The following is a 24,622-nucleotide window of genomic DNA, read 5'->3' on the forward strand; positions in this document are numbered from 1 at the left end:
AACATCTTTGTGTGAGGTTTTTGTTTTAGAGTTTAAATATCGCTACACACTGAACATCGGTAATCTAAATTGATCCATACGCATATTTTTTTCAGTCTATGATTACTTTGACTCCCAGTACTGTTATTTGAAATACGAGAAAAAAAAGAAAAGAAAAAAAAAAAACATTCTGTGCATTTATTTTGTCGGTGAAGCCTCCTCACTTCCGGTGTCTTCGTGTCTGACGCACATCGACGCATCTCACGCTACAGACGCGTGTGGAGCAACCGCGCCCCCGGCGGCAGAAACACAACTGCAGCTTCACACTGATCATCTGTTCAAACTTTAAAAGGTCTAATTAGCACAATCAAAGTCGGAAGTCGATATTTAAACTTTATTTACAGGATATTAGTGTCGTAACATTATGAGACATTTACATCAGAGTCCTCAAACACATAGAAAAATACACATTTAGAAAAAGCAAAGTCCACAGATCAACTGTACAAACATGATGACAAAGAAGCCTGAAACACCAGACTGGTCCTCTGAACCCCTCACAGGTCCAGGTGAGTCCAGGTGAGTCCGACTGAAGGTCCAGGCGAGTCCGACTGAAGGTCCAGGTGAGTCACCAGCTGCCATTTCCTGTAAACAACCTTAGTGTTTTTAATAAACTTTATACAGCAGCTAATTTCCTATGGCAACAATCTTCCTATGAGACCTCAGAGCAACTTCCATGGCAACTGTGACTCATCAACTTTTCCAGAAAAGTGGGAGGAGCCGAAGAGTTTAAGTTCAGCAAGAGAGAAAAATAACGTCCTGAACGAGTGAAACATTCTGATTCGCTGGCTCCGGATTTGCCTTCAACTGTTGAAATGAAACAGACAGCCAATCAGAGAACAGCCTGCAGAGGATCTATGAGGTCCAAGCTCAAGCTGTGACATCATCATTGTGGTCCGGCATTGTGATGTCAGCTGGGAGGGTTTCCTCTCAGCCCCAGAGGAACCAGCCTCGGCATCGGCCTCCAGGCCACACCGCCCCTCCTCCCGCCGCCGTCCCTCCTCCCGCCACCATCCCTCCCACCGCCATCCCTCCTCCCGCCACCGCCGCTGTCCCTCCTCCCGCTGCCTCCTTCCCCTCCAGCTGCTCCCTCACTGCTGGCAGGGTCCGTCACCGTGGCCATGCCTGCCTTCATCTGCAGCAGAGGGGGCGGGGCTAGGACACTGGTGTCCCCTTTGGCAGGTCCAGGCTGGGGCCCGCTCCACGTGGTCTCCGTTTGGTCATCAGAGTCCGAGTCCAGCTCCAGGACCCAGGGACTGTGGACGTGGCCAGGCTCCGCGTCGTCAGAGGACGGTCGGTCTGGTGACGGGACCCCGGCTGCCGTCGTTGCCGAGGCGACGGTCTGCTGGTTGAGGAAGACGATCTCATTGAGGAGGGAGGTCAGACCCTCATCGTCTCCGGTCTCCCGGTTCTGCTCCGTCCCCAGTGGGCCCACAACTTTGACTTGACCAGGACTCGGACCTGGGCACAGAGAAGACAGCGGACCTCCCTGAGTGGAGGGTGGAGATGGTGATGAGGACTCTGGCTGGTCCTGATCCTTGATCTGGTCTGAGTCAGCAGGGACCCGGAGGGGCGGACTTGCCGGGAGACGCTGCTGCTGTGGGGCCGGTTGTAGTATCTGTTGTGGTTGCTGTAGTATTTGTATCTTTTGTGGTTGTTGTAATATATGTTGTGGATGTTGTAGTATTTGTTGTGATTGTAGAATCTGTTGTGGTTGTTGTAGTATTTGTTTTGGTATCTGTTGCGGTGGTTGTAGAATCTGTTGCGGTGGTTGTAGAATCTGTTGCGGTGGTTGTAGAATCTGTTGCGGTGGTTGTAGTATCTGTTGCGGTGGTTGTAGTATCTGTTGCGGTGGTTGGAGCGTCTGTTGCGGTGGTTGGAGCGTCTGCTGCGGTGGTTGGAGCGTCTGCTGCGGTGGTTGGAGCGTCTGCTGCGGTGGTTGGAGCGTCTGCTGCGGTGGTTGTAGTATCTGCTGCGGTGGTTGTAGTATCTGCTGCGGTGGTTGTAGCATCTGCTGCGGTGGTTGTAGTATCTGCTGCGGTGGTTGTAGTATCTGCTGCGGTGGTTGTAGTGTCTGTTGCGGTGGTTGTAGTATCTGTTGTGGTGGTTGTAGTATCTGTTGTGGTGTAGTTGATGGTTGAACCAGCTGCAGCAGGTTGTTGAAGTCAGCACCTTTAAATAAAACACAGTGAAGATCATCTGATGTGGAGCTCGTTGGTAACCGAGTTACCCGATATTAGTTAGTCAATTTATTAGATTGGTAGATGAGTTACCTGTGAGGCGAGTGAAGGTGAGGGGGGCGGAGCGGCTGTCCATCTTACCGATTGGGGGCGGAGGCAGTGAGGTGAGGTGGATCTGCTGATTAGTCAGATTGGGGATGTTGAGGGTAACTGAAGCCATGGCTGCCAACAGGAAGAAGACGCGTCTTACTTCAAAATCATGATGAGGCAGAGAACAAAGCGACAGTTGAGCATTTGGTACCTGGTGAAGGAGCCGCCATCAACGGGCTCATGGTCAGGACCTGTTTCCCCGGGAACGCAGCACCGACCAGTGTCAGAACCTTTGCTGGTAACAGAGCCCTCAAGGACTGCGACGCAGGCAGATTCTTACTGCGAGACAGGATGTTAGGGACTGTCTTCGGCCTGTGCCTCGCCACTGATGCATTGTGGGATACACCAGGAGGAGCCAAGATTTGCTTCATCAACTGCAGGACACTCTGAGGCTGCTGGACAGGTGTTTGGACAGGTGCGGATGCAAGTGTGGTGAGATGAGCTTGTGAAGTTTCCCGCTGCAGGCCAGAGGATGTGATGATGATGTCGTCATCAGTCGAGGCTCCTGCTGGAGGATCAGAGCCCGCCCCCTCTGCTGCTGCTGGCAGCTGATTGGCAGTTGGGTGTTCTGTGTTCTCCATCTCCCTCTGTTTGAACAACAGTTGCCGCAGCTCCTTCTGGATTGCATGTTTACGTTTACCTGCAGAGAGAGAGAGAGAGAGAGAGAGAGAGAGAGAGAGAGAGAGAGAGAGAGAGAGAGAGAGAGAGAGAGACACACACACACACACACACACACGTTACAGCACGACCTACAGGTCAGGGACAGATACTACAGTACGCATGACGGCACACTTTAACCATGCAGTAGTGTAACTGCAGGATTAGTTTAATATCTCTACTCAAACGTTCTGCTGGGGGACTTGGAGGACAACGGTGAAGGACCTGGAGGGGTCTGATCCAGTCTGATCTAAACCTGCGTGGTGCTTAGGTGGTGGACTTGCATGCTAGTCGTGGACATCACAAACACTATGTTATAGGGAGGTTCGTTAAGTGTGTTTGGCAGATCACTGATTGATGATTATGGTCGTATCATGAGTTCTTGGGTAAAGGGTTGTGCAGAGCTGCTGGACAGACCCCAATGTGTACCGAGTGTAAAATGGGAACGTCTGGCTGAGGCCCGTCAGCGAGGTCTTCACCTCCCACCTCCGGAAGAATATGTCGTGCATCCTGGCGGAGGCCGGGGAAGTGGAGCCTGCATGGGTGGTGTTCAAAGCCTCCATTGTGGAAGCGGCTGCCTGGAGTTGTGGGTGGAAGGTCATCGGTGCCGGTCGTGGTGGCAAACACAAAACCTGCTGAGGCCGACCTAAAGTTGGCCTCAAGGAATACTGGCAAACCCTTAGACCACTCAGAAAGGGAACAGAGGCTGGGTTCGGCAGGAAAGGGGAGCTGTGGACTCGCACTGAGGGGTATTGTCAAGCAGTGTAAACAACTCCTCCAACATGCCCTCCACGGAGGAGGACATGTTTGAAGACTCGGGGAAGACTCACCCATATCGAGGGCAGAGTCAAAAAGGTCCTTGGTGTATTCATCAGGGTATCGCAATGCTCAGCCTCCCTGAGAAAGTTTATTCCAGGTTGCTGGAAAGAAGGACCAATGTGGATTCTGTCCTGGCCAAGGTCCAGATCTTTACCCTTGCAGGTCTGTTGGAGGGGTCATGGGAGTTTGCCCATTCAGACAGTATGTGTTTTGTGGACTTGGCAAAGGCATAGGTCCAACCAAAGTGAGAGCTGTATATGTGGGCAATATTCATATATATATATATAGATATAGCCAGGGAAAAGAGGGAAAATAACAGTGCTAACAACAACCGGCATCTATGCTAGCTAACTTCCCATGAATGTAGGCATTTTTTATATAAATAAAAAATGAGGACCATTTAATACAACACCACGTTAAGGTCCTTAGGGTGACAATATGACGTCGTACATAACGTCTGTCCACAAGATTCATAACATTAACAGCTGGTGCAGCTAGGAGACACGGTCACCTGATCTCTGGGACACGAGTCTGGTTAAGGTCTCCTTCTGCTGGTTCAGACAGGTCTTCAGACTCCTCAGTCTCGCCGTCTCCCTCTGTAGGGTCTGGATCTCCTGATGAGCCTGAAACACACAAACACCGGCGTTAGAATGTGTCTCCATGTTGTATGAGTGTCCAACCGCTCCTGTCTGCAGCGCCTCCAAGGACGGACAAGTCCAAAAACATTCTGGATGATTCTTTGTTCTTCATAGCTATTATTGTGGAAGGACATCAGAGATAATCATGAGCTGAAACAGGATTTCCAGAGTCTCGTGTTTCCCAGTGAAACAGGAAAGGAGGTGGGACATAACGTTGGTTTGATGGTTGAGACCCCCACACCCCCAACCACAGCACATAGTCTTAACCCTAACACAGCTGACCTGAGGGGGTGGATCATAAGCAAAGCCGGATCCCTGGACCCCCTGTGATCGATGACGAACAGACAAAGTAGCCTCTTATAATCCACTGGAAGATGTGAATGCAGTACTACACACTATCCCTACTGCTACCAGAACTGAGACCATCAGGATGGGAACCCCCCGCTGAGAAGGAGGCCGGACCACACGAGTTAAACAACAATATGGGCAGGGATGTGGGCTTCGAGATCCCCTACATCAGGGGTGTCAAACTGATCCAGTAAAGGGCCGTGTGGCTGCAGGTTTTCATTCCAACCAAGCAAGAACACACCTGACTCGACTTATTCACCTACCTGATTGGCCTTCACACCTTGATTGGTTGGATCAGGTGTGTTCTTGCTTGGTTGGAATGAAAACCTGCAGCCACACGGCCCTTTACTGGATCAGTTTGACACCCATGCCCTACATGGTGGAGGGTTATTGAGTCCGTAAGAGAAGGAGGAGCTTCTGATTGGTCCTACCTGCTGCAGCAGACGCGCCTTTGAGCCGCTGGGAAAGTTCATGACGGACCGCAGAGCGAGGAAGGACGCCGCCTTGCCTCCAACGCCGAGCAGCTTCGTCACACTGTGACTGCTTCTGTTGACAGGAAGCAGTTTATCTCAAACAGTAGTTTTAAAAGAAGGGTTTTAAAGAATCAATAATACACTATGAGTGAATCAGATCCAGTGGTGGCTGGAGGATTTCCCCCCTAATAACTTAGTTCAAGGTCCACAAGTCAACATTTATTTATAAAAACAAATTATTTCTAAAATTGATCAAAACAAATATATATATATTTTTAAATATTTATATATATTTTTTTTATTGAGTACGTTATACTACACAACATATACGGTATATATCATAGATGCGGCACAGCGTTACAAAGAATCACTTGATTTAAATCGAGGATTTGGTTGGCGTTTTTATAATTTTTGGGGATGAAATTTGAAGTTTCATTTGAAAATCTCAACAGATTGAGACAGACGATGATGATAATAATAATCATAATAATAACAATAATATGATGTACATGGAATACAAATACATGTGAAAGTACTTCAACTGTGTATCTCTGCTAGATCAGGTCTTACTCTGCTTCCACGTTGCTCAGGATCCTCTCCAGCCTCCTATGGGCCGCCTTCAAACCGCTGCCCTCCTCCACAGTCGCCACGGCAACGTCCTCATCCTCATCCTACACACACATTTTTGTTATATATATATATATATATATATATATATATATATATAAATAAGATAATATAAAATAAAAAATGACTGAGAAGTTGAGTGAATTCACGAAACATTGAACTGAAACATTTCATACGTGAGTGACAGTGATGACGTTGGTCGCCATGGTAACGAGTCTCTCCTCCTCGCCAGACGAGATTTCCATCAGCTCACTGGTCTCGTCCAGCAGGTCCACCACCTCCACGACGCCACCGTCTTCGCTTCCCGTCCGTCGTCCCTCGGAGGGATCAGCTGGTCTCCCGAGTCTGCTGGTCACCTGACTGCCCTCTGGGGGATCAAAGATCTGATTGGTTCCCAGAAATCTAAATACCACCAGACACCTTTGATAGGTGCTGGATTGAAGCTCCTTCAGAGAGTCCTGATCCTTGACCTGGTCTTTGTACCACAGATTTATCATCTTATTGTCTCAGATAATAACGGTAACATCTGAAGTACAGGAACCATTAAACCTTCTCACCTTCCTGCAGAATTTCACAATAAATGCCTCGTCAAGGAATGAAATGCTTCAGGGCTTTTAATCTGATACATACAGGAAGTAAATATTAGCATGTGTACTTATCAATCAGTCATAAAGACAGTTACGGTTTTGATGAATCACAATTAGTGATGTGTTCGATGAGTCAGCGCATTTCTTTGGGGGTCAGCTTTGTCTTTAGTTTTAGTGGGAGGGGCCAGATATGTGTGGGAGGGGCCAGATCTGAGTGAGAGGCCTGTCATCTAATTTCTGCGGTCGTCTTTTTCTAAATCCTTTTGAGTTCTCCTTCCAACTTTCCTTTACCCTGTGACCTTTCCCCCCCCGAAGTCAAGGAAATGGCGTTAGGAATAGGAGTTAGGACCTAATATTTTGACTACTCGACCTCAGCCCAGATCTCAGAATAAATATGAATGACACACATGCGGTTCGTCTCTCCATTGCCTCGCGACACAGGAAGGGGGCGGGGCTTCACCTGTGACGATGCACCTGAACAGTTCAGCGTTTGTACCTGCTGCCGGAGTCGTGATGGAGAGGAACTCTTCCTTCCTCTTGGTCAGCCTCCTCTTCTTCTTCCTCAGGTGTGCCTCCGCCGTCCTCAGCTCCTGGATCACGTGGACCGCCTGCGGGAGAAACACAAACAGCTGATTGACCACGAGCAAGAGCGGCGTGAGGAATCAGTCCAACGTAGAGCGGGAAGGCGGGCGTGAACCTTCTTCAGCGTGCTGATCTTAGACTTCCTTGGTCCACTCAGACCCACTTCTTGTCTCAGACCCTCGAACAGCTGCAGCATCTTCCCACGGCGCTGCTTCTCCAACGCGTTGTGAACGTGACGCTGCGGAACACAAACAGCGTCATGACCATGGCCACAGGCAGCACCACATCAGAACAGGCACACCCTCTCACTTCCTCTTACATGGTTGTCCACGCTCGGCTCCGCCTCCTCCTCGCCGCTGTCCAAGTCCGACAAGGTGTCTGTGTCGCTGCAGGACCTCTGCAGCTCCCCCATGTCACATGACTGATTAGCCCCGCCCCCCGTCTCTGAGGCAGTTTCGACGTCCACGCAAATTATGTCCAGGTCCACCAGGTTGCAGGCCGGCTCCGGTGAGGGGACGGGTAAGACCTCATACGAGGCTGGAGGTCTGGTCCCTGCAGAGGTCTGGATGGCAGGTGTCTGGTGGATCATGAGAGAGACTGGGACCGGAGAAACCGGGGTCGGAGACACCGGGGTCGGTGACACCGGGGTGGGAGACACCGTCACCGTTTTGACCCCGATCTCAGCCCCCCGACCTGTGGAGGGTTTTAGGGAGATGAGGGTCATGGGGGGTGCGGTTGGGGGGAAAGTCTGCAGGTGGGTGAAGCAGCTAGGAGACGCTGCCTGTGGGGAAGGTTTAGGACACGTGATGAGGATCGGGTCCCTGCTGGATTTGGGTGGGAGGATCTTAAAGGTGCACATCCCTTTCTGGGACAGCAAACCAGAGTTGAGATGGACTGGGGAGGCGAGGGGGGACGGGGAGGAGGACTTGAGGGCAGACAGGGAGGAGGGGGAGATGACGGAGATCACTTTGGACGGAGGTGGTGTTTGGTTGTTCTGAAGGGACGTAGAAGGGAGGACTGGGGGAGGAGGAGCCAGAGAGGGGGAGGAGACAGGAGATGCCACCGCCGCCTTGGAGGGAAGTTTGGGAAACGTGATGTGGATCGGGTCCCTGCTGGATTTGGGTGGGAGAATTTTAAAGGTGCACATCCCTTTCTGGGACAGCAAACCAGAGTTGAGACGGGCTGGGGAGACGAGGGGGGACGGGGAGGAGGACTTGAGGCCAGACAGGGACGTCACTTTGGTCACAGTTGGTGTTTGGTTTGTCTGAAGGGATGTAGGAGGGAGGGCTGGGGGGAGGAGACAGGGGGGGAGGAGACAGAGAGGGGAGGAGACCGGGGAGGAGACAGAAGATGGTCAAATATTAAAACAAAACCATCATTAAAAGAAAAACACCTGAGGGTTTCTGATTGGTTGAAAATAGGCCCCTCCGCCTCACCTCTCTTGACACAAAGGTTCTGGTTGACTGATCCCAGCTGACTAATGGGAACCAACTGGACCAGTTTACCGTCTGGTCGCCGGTAGTACTGGATGCCTGACACTGTCTGGACCGGCTGCAGGACCATCCTCCTGCCGCTAGAGGAGGTGGGGAGAGGAAGACAGGAAGTCTGGACCGGGACAGGAAGCTTCCCAGGAGGGGGCGGGACCTGAATCATCAACACCTGGGAGCCTCTAGGAGCCACAGAGCTGCTCAGCTGAGGGTCTGAAACACACCAGAGACCAGCATGGTGGGTTGTGGTTCTCAAGGGTCATGACATGAACCTGACAGCACTATATCGTGACCGACGCCATCCAATCAGATGGAGGAAAATGTTTGTTATAATTATTATAAATGTGTTAAACTGGTCTTACCTGAAGAGGCGGTAGTGCCAGTAGAAGCTGCAGGTACCACTCTGACCTGACTGATCCCTCCCTTCAGACCCGGGTATGCCTTCACCGTGACGAACCGGGTCCCTGCCCCCTTAGATATCTCGCCTGTGAGCTGGTCAGAGGAGGCTGCTGATTGGTCGGGCCTCCCCGCTGCAGGCTGAGACACTGAGACACAGAGACGGCCCGTTTGAGACATTGAAAGGGGTTCGTAGGAACATTGTCTTAGTTGGAATGAAGTATATTATTTGAAGGTCGTGTAATCGTCCACTGAATGACAGATACAGGTTGTTTACCTTTGGGGGAGGTCGGGAGGTTGAGCACCGGGACCAAAAGCTGAGATCTAGGTGGGGGGGTTGAGACTGCAGAGACGGTCGGTCCTGAACTTTGAGGAGGTTTCGAGGACGATGAACCTTGCTTCCTGTTGGACCCGACCCGGCCAGTGAGATACGCTGCGAGGCGGTTGGCCGGATGGAGCGCGCCCATCTTCCCCAACTGGATCTTCGCCAGCGGATAGAGCTTACCGTTGACCTGGCAACATTAACATCGGCACATCCAAGATTTAAAAGGCTGACGTCACAGGGACTACCAAACACCCTTTCTAATGGGAACTACCAAACACCCTTTCTAATGGGAACTACCAAACACCCTTTCTAATGGGAACTACCAAACACCCTTTCTAATGGGAACTACCAAACACCCTTTCTAATGGGAACTACCAAACACCCTTTCTAATGGGGAACTACCAAACACCCTTTCTAATGGGAACTCCCAAAACATTAAACTTTAATTAGGGATCTCACCTCGACCAGGTGGTCTGTTCCTCCCGGCAGCTTCCTTTTGGCTGAGAGGAAGCCGGCGGCGGAGACTCCTGTCAGGAACGGCAGCGCCATACTGACCATCATCTTCTTTGATAGCCTTTCCTGTCTACTGCTCTCTCTGCTATCATCCACCTGGTGGTTTGTTGGCTCCGCCTCTTCCTCAATGTCACCTTCGTCCACCTCCCGCTGCCAGTCTTCAAGAGGCTTTGCCTCCTCCTGCACCTCCTCCTCCAACTCCTCCTCCACCTCCTGTTGCCAATCTTCAAGAGGCTCCGCTTCCTCCTGCACCTCCTCCTCCACCTCCTGTTGCCAATCTTCAAGAGGCTCCACCTCCTCCTCCTCCACCTCCCGCTGCCAATCCTCAAGTGGCTCCGCCTCCACATCTACCTGTTTGAGGTGTTCCTGTTCAAAGACATGGGATGCGTTTTGAAAAAACCCTCATAGTCTACTCTGTAACAGTGACAGAAGGCTGTCAATCCGCTGTACAAAAGGTGCATTGTGGTATTGATAGCTGACAGGAGCGTGAATGTTTGAGGTGCTCACTATGTACATTTATAACATTACATGTAGAATTCATTGGAGGTTTAGTTTCCTGCAGGAAGTGACATCAGAGAGTTGTGTTTCCATCCACAGTTTGACTTAATTCTATTTAAAAAAATAATGAACCAGACGTAAGAGTGGACTCAGTGACCTCCTCCCACTTACATGGTCACTGACTGGTTCCTGCTGTGGTTTCGCCCCCCGCTGTCGTCGGGGTTTCTCCAGCTCCAGCTTGGGTCTAGAGATGTGCATCTTGTAGTGGATGCAGCGGTTGGCGGCGCTCCCTTCCACCATCTGACTGACGGGACTGATGAGATAGTCTTGGATCCAGAACGGTTTGTCCAGCCACTCTTGAGCCATCGCCTCGCACAGCATCTTCAGCACCAGGCTGCGGTCGCCCGCCTTCTCCCACTTACAGTCTGCCACGATGGTCAGGCGCTTCGACGGCTTGCGCTCAGTTGGGCGGTTTGGAGGCCGGGCAGAGGGGGGTGACCGATCCGGATCACCTGAAAGAAGAAGAAAGACTTTGTTACAGTTTCCATCGTGTTCCATGAAGACAGATTAGGAGTTGAACCAGGACCACTGATGGGAGGAAACCTACCGGCTGGAGGTCTGCAGGACCTGGTCCTCAGGCCCCTCTGCTCAAAAAAATGGATATCCGGAGACTTCACATCTTTAGGCGTCTTCTGGAGGACAAAGACATTTACCTCTAAACATCTGCATTGATCTCCGATTAGGTCTCTTTCTGCTTTTAGAGCTGTTTCTATGACAACGGATCACCACTCGCTGCTGTATGATAGACTAGCTCCACCCCTTTGCTACCATCATCGGTGTGATGCTGCGTTGTTTGTTTGTTTTCGTCAGAGACGTCCGAGTCCCAGTCCAGCATCCGTCCTTCATCTGAAGGCTGAATGTGTCCCAGTGGACTTATAAGTGGAGTCTTCATGGTGATGTCACCCGTCCGTTGGTGGACTACGGTTTAGAAGACTCGGGTTCTGCATTTTGGCAGTCGACATCTTGAATTATTGTCACCAGAAAAAGGAAGTGACCATACTTGGACTGCGGAGGAGGGACAGGTGGATCTGATGAACACAAGCGGCAGAGCAGCACCCTTACTGGATCTGGATCCATGTGGATTCTGGTGTGAAGCTGCTAACAAAGTTAGCTTCATAATTGAAGGTTCAACTTTACAGCGAAGTGTTAAGTCATCTCCTTCCTCCTCCTCCTCCCTCCTCCTAGTGTTAAAGTAATCTTAGTGGCTAACTGCATTGGTAGCTGACCTGTCAATCAGCAGCTAAGCCCCACCCCCTAAAGCATCCCGTTTCTGGTCTGTTTGAGTCACCCCCTGGTGGCCAACAGAGAGAAGTATTTTCTAATAGACCTCTACAGACGGAGCTCAGGTGTCTCAACTCACCGTTACAGGGAGACAAGTCTCTGTCAGCTCCTTCCTCGTGCGTTTCCTGCTCCTCTTCGTCCTACCCAGGTAACCTCGGACTCGGGCACAGCTGCTGTTCAGCTCCCTTCTCTCCTACAGACCAACAGTACATGTATACTTCAGGAACATTTGGACATTTGGAGCACTTCTTCCACTCACAACGTCTTACAGTTCTTACAGGTCTTATCGTGGGCTGGGTAGGCGGTGATGGTCCAGGGACGTTGATCGGGTCAGGATCCAAGTCTCCATCAGCCCTCTTCCACAGGGTCCGGACCCGCTCAGCAGGCTGGGACACACTGTCAGCCTCCTTCAGGACTACAAGGTGAACAGGAAGAGAGGGGGTTCATGGAAAGGTCAGTTTCTCAATGAAGCTCTCCGATTGGACGCCTGAACTCACCGTAGGCCATCTTCATCCTCTTTCTCCTCTTCCTCCTCTTGTTGTGTCCGTGTCGGGAGGGGCTGGAGTCGGAGCCGTCCAGGTTCTTGAGGAGGACCACCTTCTGCTTGAGGCAGCTGCAGCCCAGCATGCAGGGAGGTCGACCACAGTGGCTGATCCTGGAGCAGTAGGCTAGACTGGAGCAGACGCAGCCCAGCCTGCAGGACTCGTTCAGGCAGGGAGGGGCCCGTCTGGGGACCAGCTGGATGGGCGTCGTGGGGTTCTCTCTGACAAAACCCTGAGGAGGGACCAGAGGGGTCAGGGGGGCAACACCTGGACTACTACAGGTAGAGTCAGGTGATCATCACTTAATGAAAGGAAGACTCACAATTTATATCATTCATCATGCAGAATATTATATATGATGATTATTGATCCATAGATGTGGAACTGTATCTGCTGCTGGTAGTTCTCTGGATTAATACAACATAATTTCATGACTATATTCTATAATATATAAAATCTATCTGTTGTTACTAACTTTACTGCCTCTAGATCCTATTAGCCTCTAGATCCTGTTAACCTCTAGATCCCGTTAGCGGCTAGATCCCTTTAGCTTCAAGATCGCACATTAGATCGCATTCGATCCCCCCCCCCCCCCCCCGTTAGCTTCTTCTTCAGGAAAACGGATGTAATCTGGTTAATTACTTTGTTCCAATTTATAAAATGTTTTCTCAGATTTTCTTTAGATCTTACCCTTGTGATCTCAGAGCTAGAATTGGTTATAGAGTCTGGTGTCTTTGAAGTGATGTCATACCTTCAGGGTGAAGAGTGATGTCAGAGCGATGGCGGCTCTCTCCTCTGTGATGCTGGTCCGGGGTCTGCCCTCCCACACCACGCCTTCCTCCAGGTCCTTCTGTCTCAGCAGAGCCCGGGTCATCACAGGTTCGCCGTCCTTTTTGTGGGTTTCACCACTCTGATGGACGGCGGTCCCCAGCTCAGAGTCCGACTCCAGCGGAGCCATTTCCTCTGAGACGCCGCACAGGGTTTGTGTGGGTTTGGGAGGGCTGAGGGTCTGGGACATGGTCTTGGGTTTGAACTTCTTCTTCCTCTTGGGTTGAGTAGACGGGTTGAAATTTGCCGTTTGGTGGAATCGGAATTTCTTTGATTTCTGAGCTTCATCGCCGGCTTCTGTGTGCTCTGATTCCGGGGGGGCTGCTGGGATCTGGACTGCAGGTTGTTTAGTGACAAGGTTTGATTCAGCTGGACTCGCACCGAGTGCAGGTTTTGAACCTGGAGCTGGTTCTGCTCTGGTTTTATTGTGTTTTGGACCTTTTGGTCTCCTGGATGATCTGGTCTCTTTAAGGGTGACTTTGGGGACTTTGGGCCTCTTTGAGGGGGGGATGAATCCAGATATGAGGTCTGAGGTGGGGGAGCTGGTGGTCTGCTTCTTCAGGATGCTGTCCAGGGTCCGAACGTAGCTGGTGCTCCTGGTGGGCAGCTCGTAGACCACCGGCTCCACGAGAGGCTGGGAGAAGCTGGCGGCACGCTCGTCGATCAGCTTCCCTTCGTTCTCCAGATACTCATCCAACATGTCGCTGCAGAACGCAGACAGGTTCTTCTTTGGCAGATCTGAACCGGAACCAGCTGAACTGGGACCAGCTGCACCGGGCGAGACAAAAATGCCTGCATCAGTCACCATCGTGTCCATCAACCAGGACGTTCTCTGTGAACAGCTTTCTGATTGGTCACCTTCGGGGGCGGCTGGTGTCAGTGTGGGCGGAGCCTCTGACGGAGTGAACTTCTCTCTCCAGCCTTTAATCTGAGTCATGTCGCTGGTTTTTCCTGTTCTGGACACGAATGCTGCGGAGACAAATGAGGACAGGCATTTACACAACTAACTTCTAATGAAAGAGTATTTATGAGTTTATTTATGAGTTCCTGCTGTCTAGAATATCTGATGCTGTGTTCACACCAAACTGGGAGTCAATTTTAACCTTTGCTTGACCTGCCAGAGAGGAGGCGGGGCTTAGCTCCAACACCAAATGTGTTGACATTTGGCGTGAACACATCATGAGACCTCCACCTCTCTGAGATTCGGTATGAAGGTGGAGAACCTTGAGGAAGTGGCAGCAGATCATCCAGAGAGACTCCAGGAGGAGGGATGGGCAGGCGGACTCCCAGGTACTGCAGGTCTATGACCAGAGTCGGGTCCAGAAGGTTCATCTTCAGACCCACTGGATTTACAGAGAAAAACAAAGACAGAAATCAAATCGTTGATCTTTTTTTATTAAAATGGAAATTTTGACAATTTCCGTTGTGTTTTAATAGAAACGTATGTTGACCAGCAACAGGTGGACCCACCTTCCTGCAGCACCGGGTGGATCACCTGTCCGTGTCTCATCAGCTTCAAGTCTCTCAGAAGAACACTCTCAAAGGTAACGATCGCCTCCTCTGAACCGTTCCCCGGCTCCACTGAAGGTTCAACACAACGTCTTAATATCCACTTTGTTTTTCACCAGCGGTACGTCGTAGTTACATGTCGTAACCTCATGGGTTCGATGCCAGCCTCAGGACCAATGTTTCATGCTACACCCTCTCCTTTTCCAATTCCTGTTAGTTTGGTTATAGTTACTGTTAGCTATTAATATATAATACAGCTATTCATATTAGCTTTTTTTCCTGTTAGTTTAAAGTTTTTAACAGAAGCTTAGAGTTAGCCATTACTCCCTGTTAGCCATTAGTTCCCGTTAGCTTAGAGTTAGCTCCTAGGTCCATTTAGTTTTGAGTAAGCCTCTAGATCTTGTTAGCTTCTAGAAGCTGTTCGCTTTGAGTTAGTTTTCTAATTACAGGTAGCTTTGAGTTGGCTTTCGAGATCCTGTTAGCTACTAACTTGTGTTCCCTTCCTATTAGTTCTTTGCCGGTATAGAGTTACAGTCTTGGTCCAGTTAGCCTTGAACTCAGAATTAATTTCTAGGGCCAATTAGCACAAAGCATCTTCAATATCCAGGTTGTTTAAAGAGGCTTTATAAATTCCTGTTTAGTTCCTGTTACTTTAGGGGGATCGTCTGGGTTCAATTAGCTTCAAGTTAGCTTCTAAGAACTCCTATAAATCCTATCTTTGAGTCGAGTTAGCTTCTAATTAAAAAGGTAGCTTTGCGTTAGTTTCTAAGTGCTGTTAGCTGCTAATTCTTGTTAGATACATACTCAAAGTAAGCAGGTCCGCCGTTATTCCTCATAATAATAATTAATATAATAATGAAAAACTTTTGAATTAAATGAGTGAATAATATGAGTAGACACAACAAATATTTGTATATTAAATTGCTTTCATATAAAACCCTGCCAAATGTAGACAGAGGCAGCTTTTCTTCCCAGTCCAGTTTAATCAAACGAAAACTGGAGTGGGAACCAACTGGGTGGAGACCAGTCTGATATGGCAACACGGAGGTCCTGGACACAAATGGGGAACCCGACATTTATCTGCTGACTCGACTCGTTCACACGTAGCATTCTGTTCAACGTAAAAACAGATCACGCAAACTGATCACGCGATCACTCCTGTGCCGTTACCGTTCTCAGGTGCGTCAGCAGCTTGTTGCAGGTGACTTTCAGGTGTGGTCTGAGGCGGGGGAACCGGTCCATCAGAGTCGGCAACGTGAAGTTTCAGGGCCTCCTGAAATATGAGTTTGTTTTTTTAATTTTCTGTTTGTATGCCGAGTTATTAGACACTATCTGATGTTCTCAACATGAAATTATTAGACAGAATGAAAACATGCTGTGTATGAAGCATGTGTGTTATTGTGGTCTGATAAACAGTAAATACATAACAATCCGTGGCCATGGTTTCATCTTTCAGCCCCTTGATCACTTTTGTGCATTTTCAAAATTAGGCAGTGGAATCACATGAAAAACAAGACATTTTATTTAGTATTTAATTTTGTTTTCTTTTTTTTACCTTTGATGTGAATGAGATAAATAACTGCTCCTCCACTTCCTCCAGGTTAGGCTGCATTCCAGTGTAGGTTGAGGCATCCTCGTTCTGGTCCGCATCAACAAGCCTCCGCTGACGGGACTTCTTCTTGTGCTTGTAGGGTTTGTTGGCTGGGATCGGTTTCTCCTGCTGAGAAGGCTTGAGTGCATTTGCTTCCACTGTACTTGGAGGTGGGCAGGGAATAGTGACTGCCTCTGTGTTTGGGAACTCAACCCCCATCCCCAGGTCATCATTGATGGAGAAAAATTGGACAAGATCGGCAATCGAAGGCGTCGGTGACAGTCCATCTCCGTCCAACGAAGAAAAGGTTGGAGACAGCGGCATCTGAAGTGCAAGAGGGGACAGTTCTGTAGGGAAGGGCAGGGGCTGCTCGTTTTCTTGGAATGACGGATCAGGATCAAGGGAAGGCATGGATGTGGAAGTGTCAAGAGTCTGTAGTTCAGGGTGCGAAGGAGTTTGTGAAGGCAACAAAGGTGATGTAACAGACACTAAAGGGAGAGTCTGTGGTGTGGGCTGAAATGTTGTGAATGAAGTGTCTATGAACGGCTCAGGTAGAGGTAACACTGTGTGCCATTTGAACACAGATGTGGTAGAGTCTTCGGTGCATGGAAACTCTTCAGGAGATACTGCTTTTGGAGTGGATTCAGAAGTAGTGCAGTCGAGTTCTAGAGCAAACGAGATGGGCAGGGAAGGTAAAGGCTCTGGAGAGGTCGCAGGTGACAACGGCTCGAAGCCAAACAAAGAACACTCAGGGTCGGGTAGCAAAGCATCAGACTTCATGGTTGGCGAGTCCAAGGGTAGTGCAGAAGACTCAGTGATGGTTGGTGTTTGTGGTGAGTTCAAAGCAGGTAACACTGTGTCAAGGGGAGATGACAAAATAGGAGATGTAGCAAGAGTTGGGGCAACGGTTGGCATCAATGTCCCGAGGGTACAAAATGATTGATTGTAGTTGAGTAACACTGGTGTTCCATCTGGTACCACCGACTCTGGGCCGGAGCTTTCAGCAGCTGAAGCAGAAGCCAGAAAATCATCAGTTCTTAGTACTTTTGCATCTGTGGAGGGAAAATCATGTGTACTTGATGGACTGGAAGAAGGGGCGGTTTCAAGTGCTTGTCCCGTAACATTAAAAACTATTTCATCTGGATGAAGCTGTGGCCCGGTATGTCCGGAGGACTGGTTGATGGATTTTGTGGTTTCACCAGAGAGGTCCCTCAAGGGTCTGTGATCAGAAGGCAGACATGCAGGAGCAAAACCTTGTGAATCAGACAGAGAAGTGGATGGGAGTGCTACTGGCGGTGAGTCCAGCTTGCTCTTGGCCTTTTTAGATTTCGTTGAATGCTGCTTCAAAAAAAGAGCGAGGGCTGGCAGAGGCAGAGGTCGTTTATGCTGCTTTAATTTCCCCCCTGAAGGAGCTTCAGCCTTATATTGGTGATCTGAGTCTACAGAGGAGTTCTGGGGCACTGCTGGAGTAGCAACAACATTGTTGACCCCAGAACAATCCGTTTTAACATGGTCTTTGCAGTTCAATGTATTCAAAATGTCGTTCTCCTCCCTGACTTTCCTCTTTGAAACAACAGTTCCCCCATTCTTTGCAGATGATATGTTGCTTTGCGTTTTGACAGATGTCCCGTCTCTTTTGGGAACATCTTGTCTGGTGCTTTTCAATGTTGTGGTTTTAGTGATGGTCTGCTCAGTCCTGGGAGAGGTGCTGGTATTGACGCTCAGCTGCTCCAGATTGCATCGATGCAGTGAAACGTGAGCCTCTCGTATAAGTTCAGAAAATAACTTCTGAGCTGGACGTGAAATGCTGCTGAAGGAAGTCAAATAATGAAAACATCACATTAGTGTCATCACCATCACTGAACATCATTTGTGTTCTGATATACTGTAGAATGTAACTATGGGCATGCTATCGGATAAACTCAATGAACAATACAGTAGGTTATCAATAGGAATGGTATCGTTTGAACATTTTATTTTGATACCTTGGATTCGATAGATAGCATCAACGGTACTTTTCCAGACCAACTATGTTTCTATAAATGACTGCAGCTCATTTATCTACTAGATGTAGAAATGTTTATTATGTAAACATGAAATGACAGTTGGTAATGTGAAATTAACATTTGGTGTAAAGACTTTGAAGAGCATGCCATCTCCATTGTCAAAGTGGAACCCTCACCACGGACTTTCTCCGACGTCACTGGCAGTGGCCTGATCTTCGTTTGTAGTGGAATTTTTCTGCAGGTCACCTGACCCCGAAGGCTTGGCGTCCACTGTTTTTAAGCTTCGAGGTTTATGGTGTGCAAGTAAAGACTTCAAGCTCGTCTTCACAGGGCGCTGCTCATTGGTGGTCGTATCGCCATCTTTGCGCAGGTTTTTCCCGGAGTTGGATTTCAGCTTTAGGCCACAGGAACTGGTGCCCTCCTCCTTCAGTCCTTTAGCGAAGGGGTTGTAGTCAACTTTCAGCTGAGAAAGCCGTGAGTTCTGGTAAGCAGTGACCGCCATGAACTCAGTCTGGGGGAAAGTGAATGTGACAACGCTGGGCCCATTTAGCTTTATGTCCTTAGCAGCTTGGTCAGTTTGTAGCAGGTGCAGTCGTGGCAGGTAGCGGTGCATCGGGTGAAGGACGGTGTTCCCCTCCGTTTCCATGATGCTGTTGGTGAGCTTCAGTTTGTAAAAGGACACTGGATTCTGCATCCAGTGTTGACCCGTTGACGGGGACTCTGGATGAGTGAACGCCTGACTCTTCACGTGACACTCTGCCTTTCCGGCGACTTGCCAGCTCTTGTCGGTCCACTTGTAACAACTGTCGTCCAAAGGCTGAATGTCCATGAACAAAGAGTACTTCCTGGACGGCTGCAAGCCGGAGATGCGAAACCGGCAGTAGGGGAACATCCTGCTGCCTTGTTTAGTCAAAATCATTTCCGTGTTGCATTTGAAAAACTCGTTCCACATGCTGTTGTTGTCCAGCGTAACTTTGATCCCTTTGCAGATGAGATCAGGTGACACGTTGTCTGACTGGGGGTTTGAACCAGCAGGATGCTTAAGGGTAGGAAGTTCATCAGTAGTCCTGATGGGTTCTTTTGATGGGTACATGGTGGGTCTACCCATCACATCTGCCTCTTTCTTGGTTACACGGGGGCTTTGTTCCATCCCGCCTTCGCTCGCCTTACCTGGTTTCGGAACAACGAAGTGTGGAAATGGATGGTCAGCGGCAGGAGCCGCTGCAAGGGTGGCGACCCTTTCCTGATGGAGAACCATTCCTTGCTGCTTCCTCTTAGAAGCCATGAACAGCTCCCAGACATCTAAAGGGCTGTAGAATCCCACTTCTTATACATCCATATGATGGTTCAATAGGGCATAGGGCATCCTGAAAAACACGAATGGTAAACTTTGTTAATTTAGCATTGTGAACAGATAAAGTGTAGCTGGCGCATCGCTTCCTTAGCGACTATCTTCCTTTAGTGACATAACATTGATTTGATGGTTGGAAAGATTAGCTCACCGCCTTCTCTGGCTCTGATGGGATGAATATGAATGGATAGATGAATATCATGATACTATTGGTTGGTTCTAGCTGCTGTAAGCACGCGTCATATTTTGTTTCACAGGAAGAATAAAATTAGGGATTTTGATACATAAATATGAAGAAAAAATATTTTTCTGCATTGTTAATAGGTATCACAATATGACCAGGGCTGTGATCTCAAAAGGGTTAAGATGGCATTTTTATGTCAGCAACTCAGGCTTCTAGTCATAGTGCTCATTATGTTGGTATTTGGATAGTCTCAAAGTCTGGGCACAGACCTACAAGAGACCAGAACCTCAGTTGGTAGTTGGAGAGGATCAGAGCTGGGAAATCAGTTCCAGGTCCACCTTAAAAGCTAGTCCACCTTAAGAGCCTAAGCTGAAGTCTTGGCTAATTCTGGGCTAAGTTGTAGCACCGGTTTGAAAATGGTACACACTTCCTGTCTGAGTGGGCGTGGTGTTGAGGTATTCCCTCGCCCACCCTGTTTGGAAGCGCTGTGAACATTGTGTGGATGCGTTATATTTTAATAACGGATTTATATTTGATTTTGCTAACAGCCATATTGAACATTATGAACGCAAGTTATTCTGGTGATAATTACTGAGACACACAAAGATCAACACTTTATCATGATTCATCTTAATAATGTAATTTTAGTGTCAGAATGGGAAGAAGACGTGGGGTGACTCGGGACCTGCTGCTGGTCTCCCAAAAGGGGGCAGCGGACAAACCCACGAGACCCAGAGACAGGAAACCTGGTCTGAAGCACCTCTTGTCTGAAGGCTTTTTAAAAAGGTTTTATCTGAAATTCTTGTTAACCAGGGAGGCATATTGGCATTAGGTTTAATTATTAAAAACATAAAAATGTAAATCTGTAATCTCCTTCCATGCATCAGGCAACAAGCAGAGCAATATTTTAAGAAACATGTTTCTCCCAGAATCCTGATATTGTATATATATTGTGGTTTTGTCTAGTATGAAGCAACATTGAATTCAACCACAAGTGACGTGAGAGGGTGGAGCTAAGAACAACCAAACACTCAACACAAAAACATTTTTAGGCGACCAAAATGTTCCAGACTGGACGTCGCTGTGGTAGCAACCTGTCAATCACCAGGTAGCCCCGCCCCCTAAAACATCCCCTGCTTCATAATCTGGTTTGGAACACAGACACTGTCCCCACATTTAAGAGTTGGCTTAAAACGTTCCTCTTTGACAACCCTTACACTTAGGGCTGGCTCAGGTTTGCCTTGGACCAGCTCTAAGTTATGCGGGAGACTGGCTATGCTTTTCTGGTCCAGCAGAGTCCGCTGAGGTCCTGAGCTACGCCCGACTGCTAACAGAGCACCGTATTGTGGCTCCACCTGCTGTGATGCTGCTCATCATGGACTGCTTTCTGGTCTACGGAGACCTGTTTGAGATGGATCCATCTTGGCTGGCTGGGCCCGTTACCATGGACTACTCAACGTGTGCGAGATAACTTTTGTTGTGATACGACACTGAATAAAATGAAAAATCGGTCTGTTGGACTCTAAGTGGACCATAATGGACTAAATGAACATCATGCTGGATTGAAGAAGATTTGAAACTATTAGCTTGAGACCATAAACTCTGAAAGGCCACCACACACCAAAACAATGGGCAGTGAGTCCTGTTAGTGTGCCGACCACCATCAGGTAGCATGGAGACTTTATTACTATCACACCCTCCAGAACAGTAAGACAGCTAGAACTGATCCAGAACCTGGTTCTGAGCTCACCAGTGGCGTTGACCAGTCTACATTTATACAGTGCCCAGTCCAGGAAGTAGACTAGCATCTCGACTAGCTAGACTGGTTAAATGTGGACCCTGCAGAGACCAGCTAGCAGCAGGTCCATGCGCTAGGTGGTCCCAGCAGAGACCAGTTAGCAGCAGGTCTTGTGCTAGGTGGTCCCAGCAGAGACCAGCTAGCAGCATGTCTTGTGCTAGCAGCAGGCCTGATGTCAAGCCCAGATATGGCGTCCTATCTAACAGCAACCCCCCGTCGGTCGGTCGGTCCATTACGACCCACTACGACCACGTGCTCCAAGAACAGCACCCGGATTACCTTCTGCGTGGTGGACCGCATCGAGTGCGTCGACGGTGTAACGTAAATCCGAGCGTTCGCGTCCGTTTCCCGTCGTCGGTTTCCGTAGGCATCGCGGGTCTTTTCTAGCTGAGGGGAAACATGCCGCGTCCTCGCGCCGTCGCGTCATCGCCCGTCTTCTCCTCCGCTACTGCGCAGACTCGGACGCCATCTTGCTGCGGCCACCTGGTTTCAAACCTCGTCCCGGTGGCGGATCCCGGCACCGACGGGTAGGACGGACCGTCTGTTATCTGCTATCTGCTATCTGGACAAGCAGGTGGACCGACGGGACGCTGATACTCCTCCGCCCCACACCGGAGACGCATCTCTCTCTACCACCGGACTAGCGGGAGGACGGACGCCATGACAGACCGGGTCCCTCCGGTTTAAACGGGACCAACAGTTAGAAGTTAAAATGGAGTCCAACCGGGGAGGCTGGCGGGACCGCGTTCTCTACGGTCCGGAGTCCCGACAAGAGGGAGCCGATACAGTTATATGTTGATGCTATATGTCGATATGTTGGTGATGAAACGGGATCCGGGTCCGTTTAACGGTCCAGCTAGTTAGATCCGGGTCCTTTTGACGGTTCAGCTTGTGAGATCCGGGTCCTTTAAAGGGAACCGCGGGAGTAGATGTGAGCCGGTGTGCCGCTTCATGTCTTTGTTATTTACTCTTGTTTGGTGGTTAAACCAAATCCGGATGCCGGTCTCTCGGCACTCATGTGCGGCCTCGGGACATCCGCGGACTTGCGTGATGTTTCCGCCCGAGCTGCGAGCCTCGGCGGCGGGGGGAGTCACGCGCCTCCGCTGTCCCCGGAGCTGCTGCTGCTTAGTTACGGACGTAATGACGTCCAACACGTCACGTTGTTAGCCGGACGTGTTTATTTATCTAACGCGGGGGTTGTTTACGTTTGACTGTTTTGGCGGTTTTGAACCCGAGGGGTATTCCATCAAACTCGCTAAGCGCAAAGCCGGGCTAATTTCGATATGCCCCGCTACCTTTAGCGAGAGTTGCGTTCCATCAACGTGACTTGAGGGACTCTCCGCTAAGTAACCATGGGAATTTATCCCACCAAACTAGCCTGCTCCGGGGCAGGCTAACCATCAGGCTGTATCCGAAACCGCATACTATACTGCTAGTACGTACTGATTTGGCCAAAATGTAGTATGCAGTATGCAAACAAAAGCAAAATCTGCAGTATGCGTAAAATTCCCGGATGTCGTACTGATTCGGAGAATATTTCCAGTCTGCATCCGACCAGTCTACTCTGCCTACTGTTTCCCACAATGCAATGCGCTGGAGCCTGGATGAATCGAGTAATGACGGAGCAAGAGAGCGTTTCCAGGGGAATACAAACGCCGGAGCTGGGACGAAAAAAACAAACGCCGGAGCAGTACGCCGTTTATATTTGTTATATTTGTTTACATAAGTACAGTGCATAGGCTACTTGATTATTGTGACGAAAGCTATATAGGTACAATAGAAATCCAGGCTGTTGTACATATGAAATGAAAAAAAGTACTGTTAATAATTCAAACTTTTTTTATTAATATTTGGTGATTTCTGTACATGCAGAGCTCCCGAGACAGCGCTATATACTGTATACTGTCCACTACAAACAGCGGTTAAGATAACTGGCTTGCTGTCTCCCCCGGGACGACGACGCATGTTGGCCGTCGGAACACCTCTGGAGACGGGCTGCTGCCTCTGAGACGACCCGCTCCTTCCGGAGCTTCACTTCTCCGAAAACATCGAGGCAAATTACTAAACAGCCGTCATTTGGGTAAACTAACCGCACATTGGGGATCTAAACGGTTACTTTCTCTCATGAAAAAATATTAAAATTTAATAAAGTGACATAATAACAGCGCTAATGCGGGAAATAAAACAGCTTTTCGCCTGTTTTACAACTACCGCTGCCGGTCGCCACGAAATGCATTCTGGGAAACTTGCATACTGCATACTGCGGTGTGAACGGCGTCGGTCTGCTGAAGTAGCATACTGATTCCCACATTCAGTACGCAGTATACAGTATATACTAACGCAGTATGTAGTAGGCAGTACGTTAGTATGCGGGCTTACTTTAGCGGGGGTTTCAGAGAAGTCCGTCTGTTGGAAACAACTGTACCAGCAGAAGGTTCCGCCAAGCCTAGTCCTCGTGATTTCGTCACGTGAAAGACCAAAAATTACCAAAATTACATATATGAAGTACAAACAGACTATATTTTCATCAAGCGTCTAAAAATACATGCTTGCAATTAAAAAAATATGAATAAATAGTTTATTTTGTTTAAGACCGACTGGCCATATTATTATCTAAAACCCCCAGTTGGGTGAGTGGTGATGCACCTACCCTCGGATGTGGGCATCGAAGGTTCACATCCCGGCAAGGACATCTCGTGTGTTTTTTTTGTTGTTTTTTTGGCCTGTATAATTGTCTTTAGATCAGAGAATTAGACCAACATTTTACCTTAACTATGATAAATATGTCACACAATTTCCCCAGAACCCAAATATAACTTGCAAAAACATGATAGGCATAAAGATGTTATTATTAATAGCATGTATATCCCAATGACAAAGGCATTGCTGCATGCAATTTCCAGCCACATAAATTCCTTTCAGGTGAGTTCATTAATAAGTTCATTGAATGTGTTCATTGAATTGTTGAGATAAATGAGTTGGTCAATGAATTTACTAGGCCTATCTAAAAAAAAAAGAGAGAGAGAGAGAGAGAGAGAGAGTTCCTGCCAAAGAAAGAAGTTTCACAAACTTCCATAGTCGGGAATTGAACCGCCGTCCGCGTGCAAAGCCGGCGCGTTACCTCTACATTATCCTCACGTTGGAGAATTCGTAGTC

General features: G+C 48.9%; 1 protein-coding gene across 6 annotated transcripts; it reads right to left on the bottom strand.

Annotated features, from left to right (window-relative positions):
- Positions 1 to 359: 359 nt before the first annotated feature.
- On the bottom strand, positions 360 to 19,418 carry mgaa (MAX dimerization protein MGA a; the record flags this gene model as incomplete). Of its 6 annotated transcripts, XM_084013006.1 has the most annotated exons (26): positions 360 to 2,208; positions 2,310 to 2,438; positions 2,518 to 3,006; positions 4,354 to 4,465; positions 5,260 to 5,374; positions 5,872 to 5,972; positions 6,105 to 6,295; positions 7,012 to 7,123; positions 7,213 to 7,335; positions 7,417 to 8,384; positions 8,534 to 8,797; positions 8,947 to 9,129; positions 9,258 to 9,492; positions 9,765 to 10,184; positions 10,488 to 10,828; positions 10,924 to 11,008; positions 11,737 to 11,850; positions 11,936 to 12,072; positions 12,155 to 12,431; positions 12,951 to 13,795; positions 13,886 to 13,996; positions 14,251 to 14,370; positions 14,498 to 14,608; positions 15,707 to 15,809; positions 16,092 to 17,937; positions 18,310 to 19,418. In XM_084013006.1, the coding sequence occupies 26 exons, from the start codon at positions 19,416 to 19,418 to the stop codon at positions 947 to 949; spliced, it is 9,903 nt and encodes a 3,300-aa protein (XP_083869132.1). In that variant the 3' UTR covers positions 360 to 946. The 6 variants fall into 6 exon arrangements, with proteins under 6 accessions (XP_083869132.1, XP_083869128.1, XP_083869129.1 ...); XM_084013002.1 differs by having other exon boundaries at positions 12,951 to 13,996; positions 16,092 to 17,934; XM_084013003.1 differs by having other exon boundaries at positions 10,924 to 11,005; positions 12,951 to 13,996.
- Between the last annotated feature and the right edge of the window lie 5,204 nt (positions 19,419 to 24,622).

This window comes from Eutrigla gurnardus, assembly GCF_963514095.1.
Source record: "Eutrigla gurnardus genome assembly, chromosome: 7".
NCBI lineage: Eukaryota > Metazoa > Chordata > Actinopteri > Perciformes > Triglidae > Eutrigla > Eutrigla gurnardus.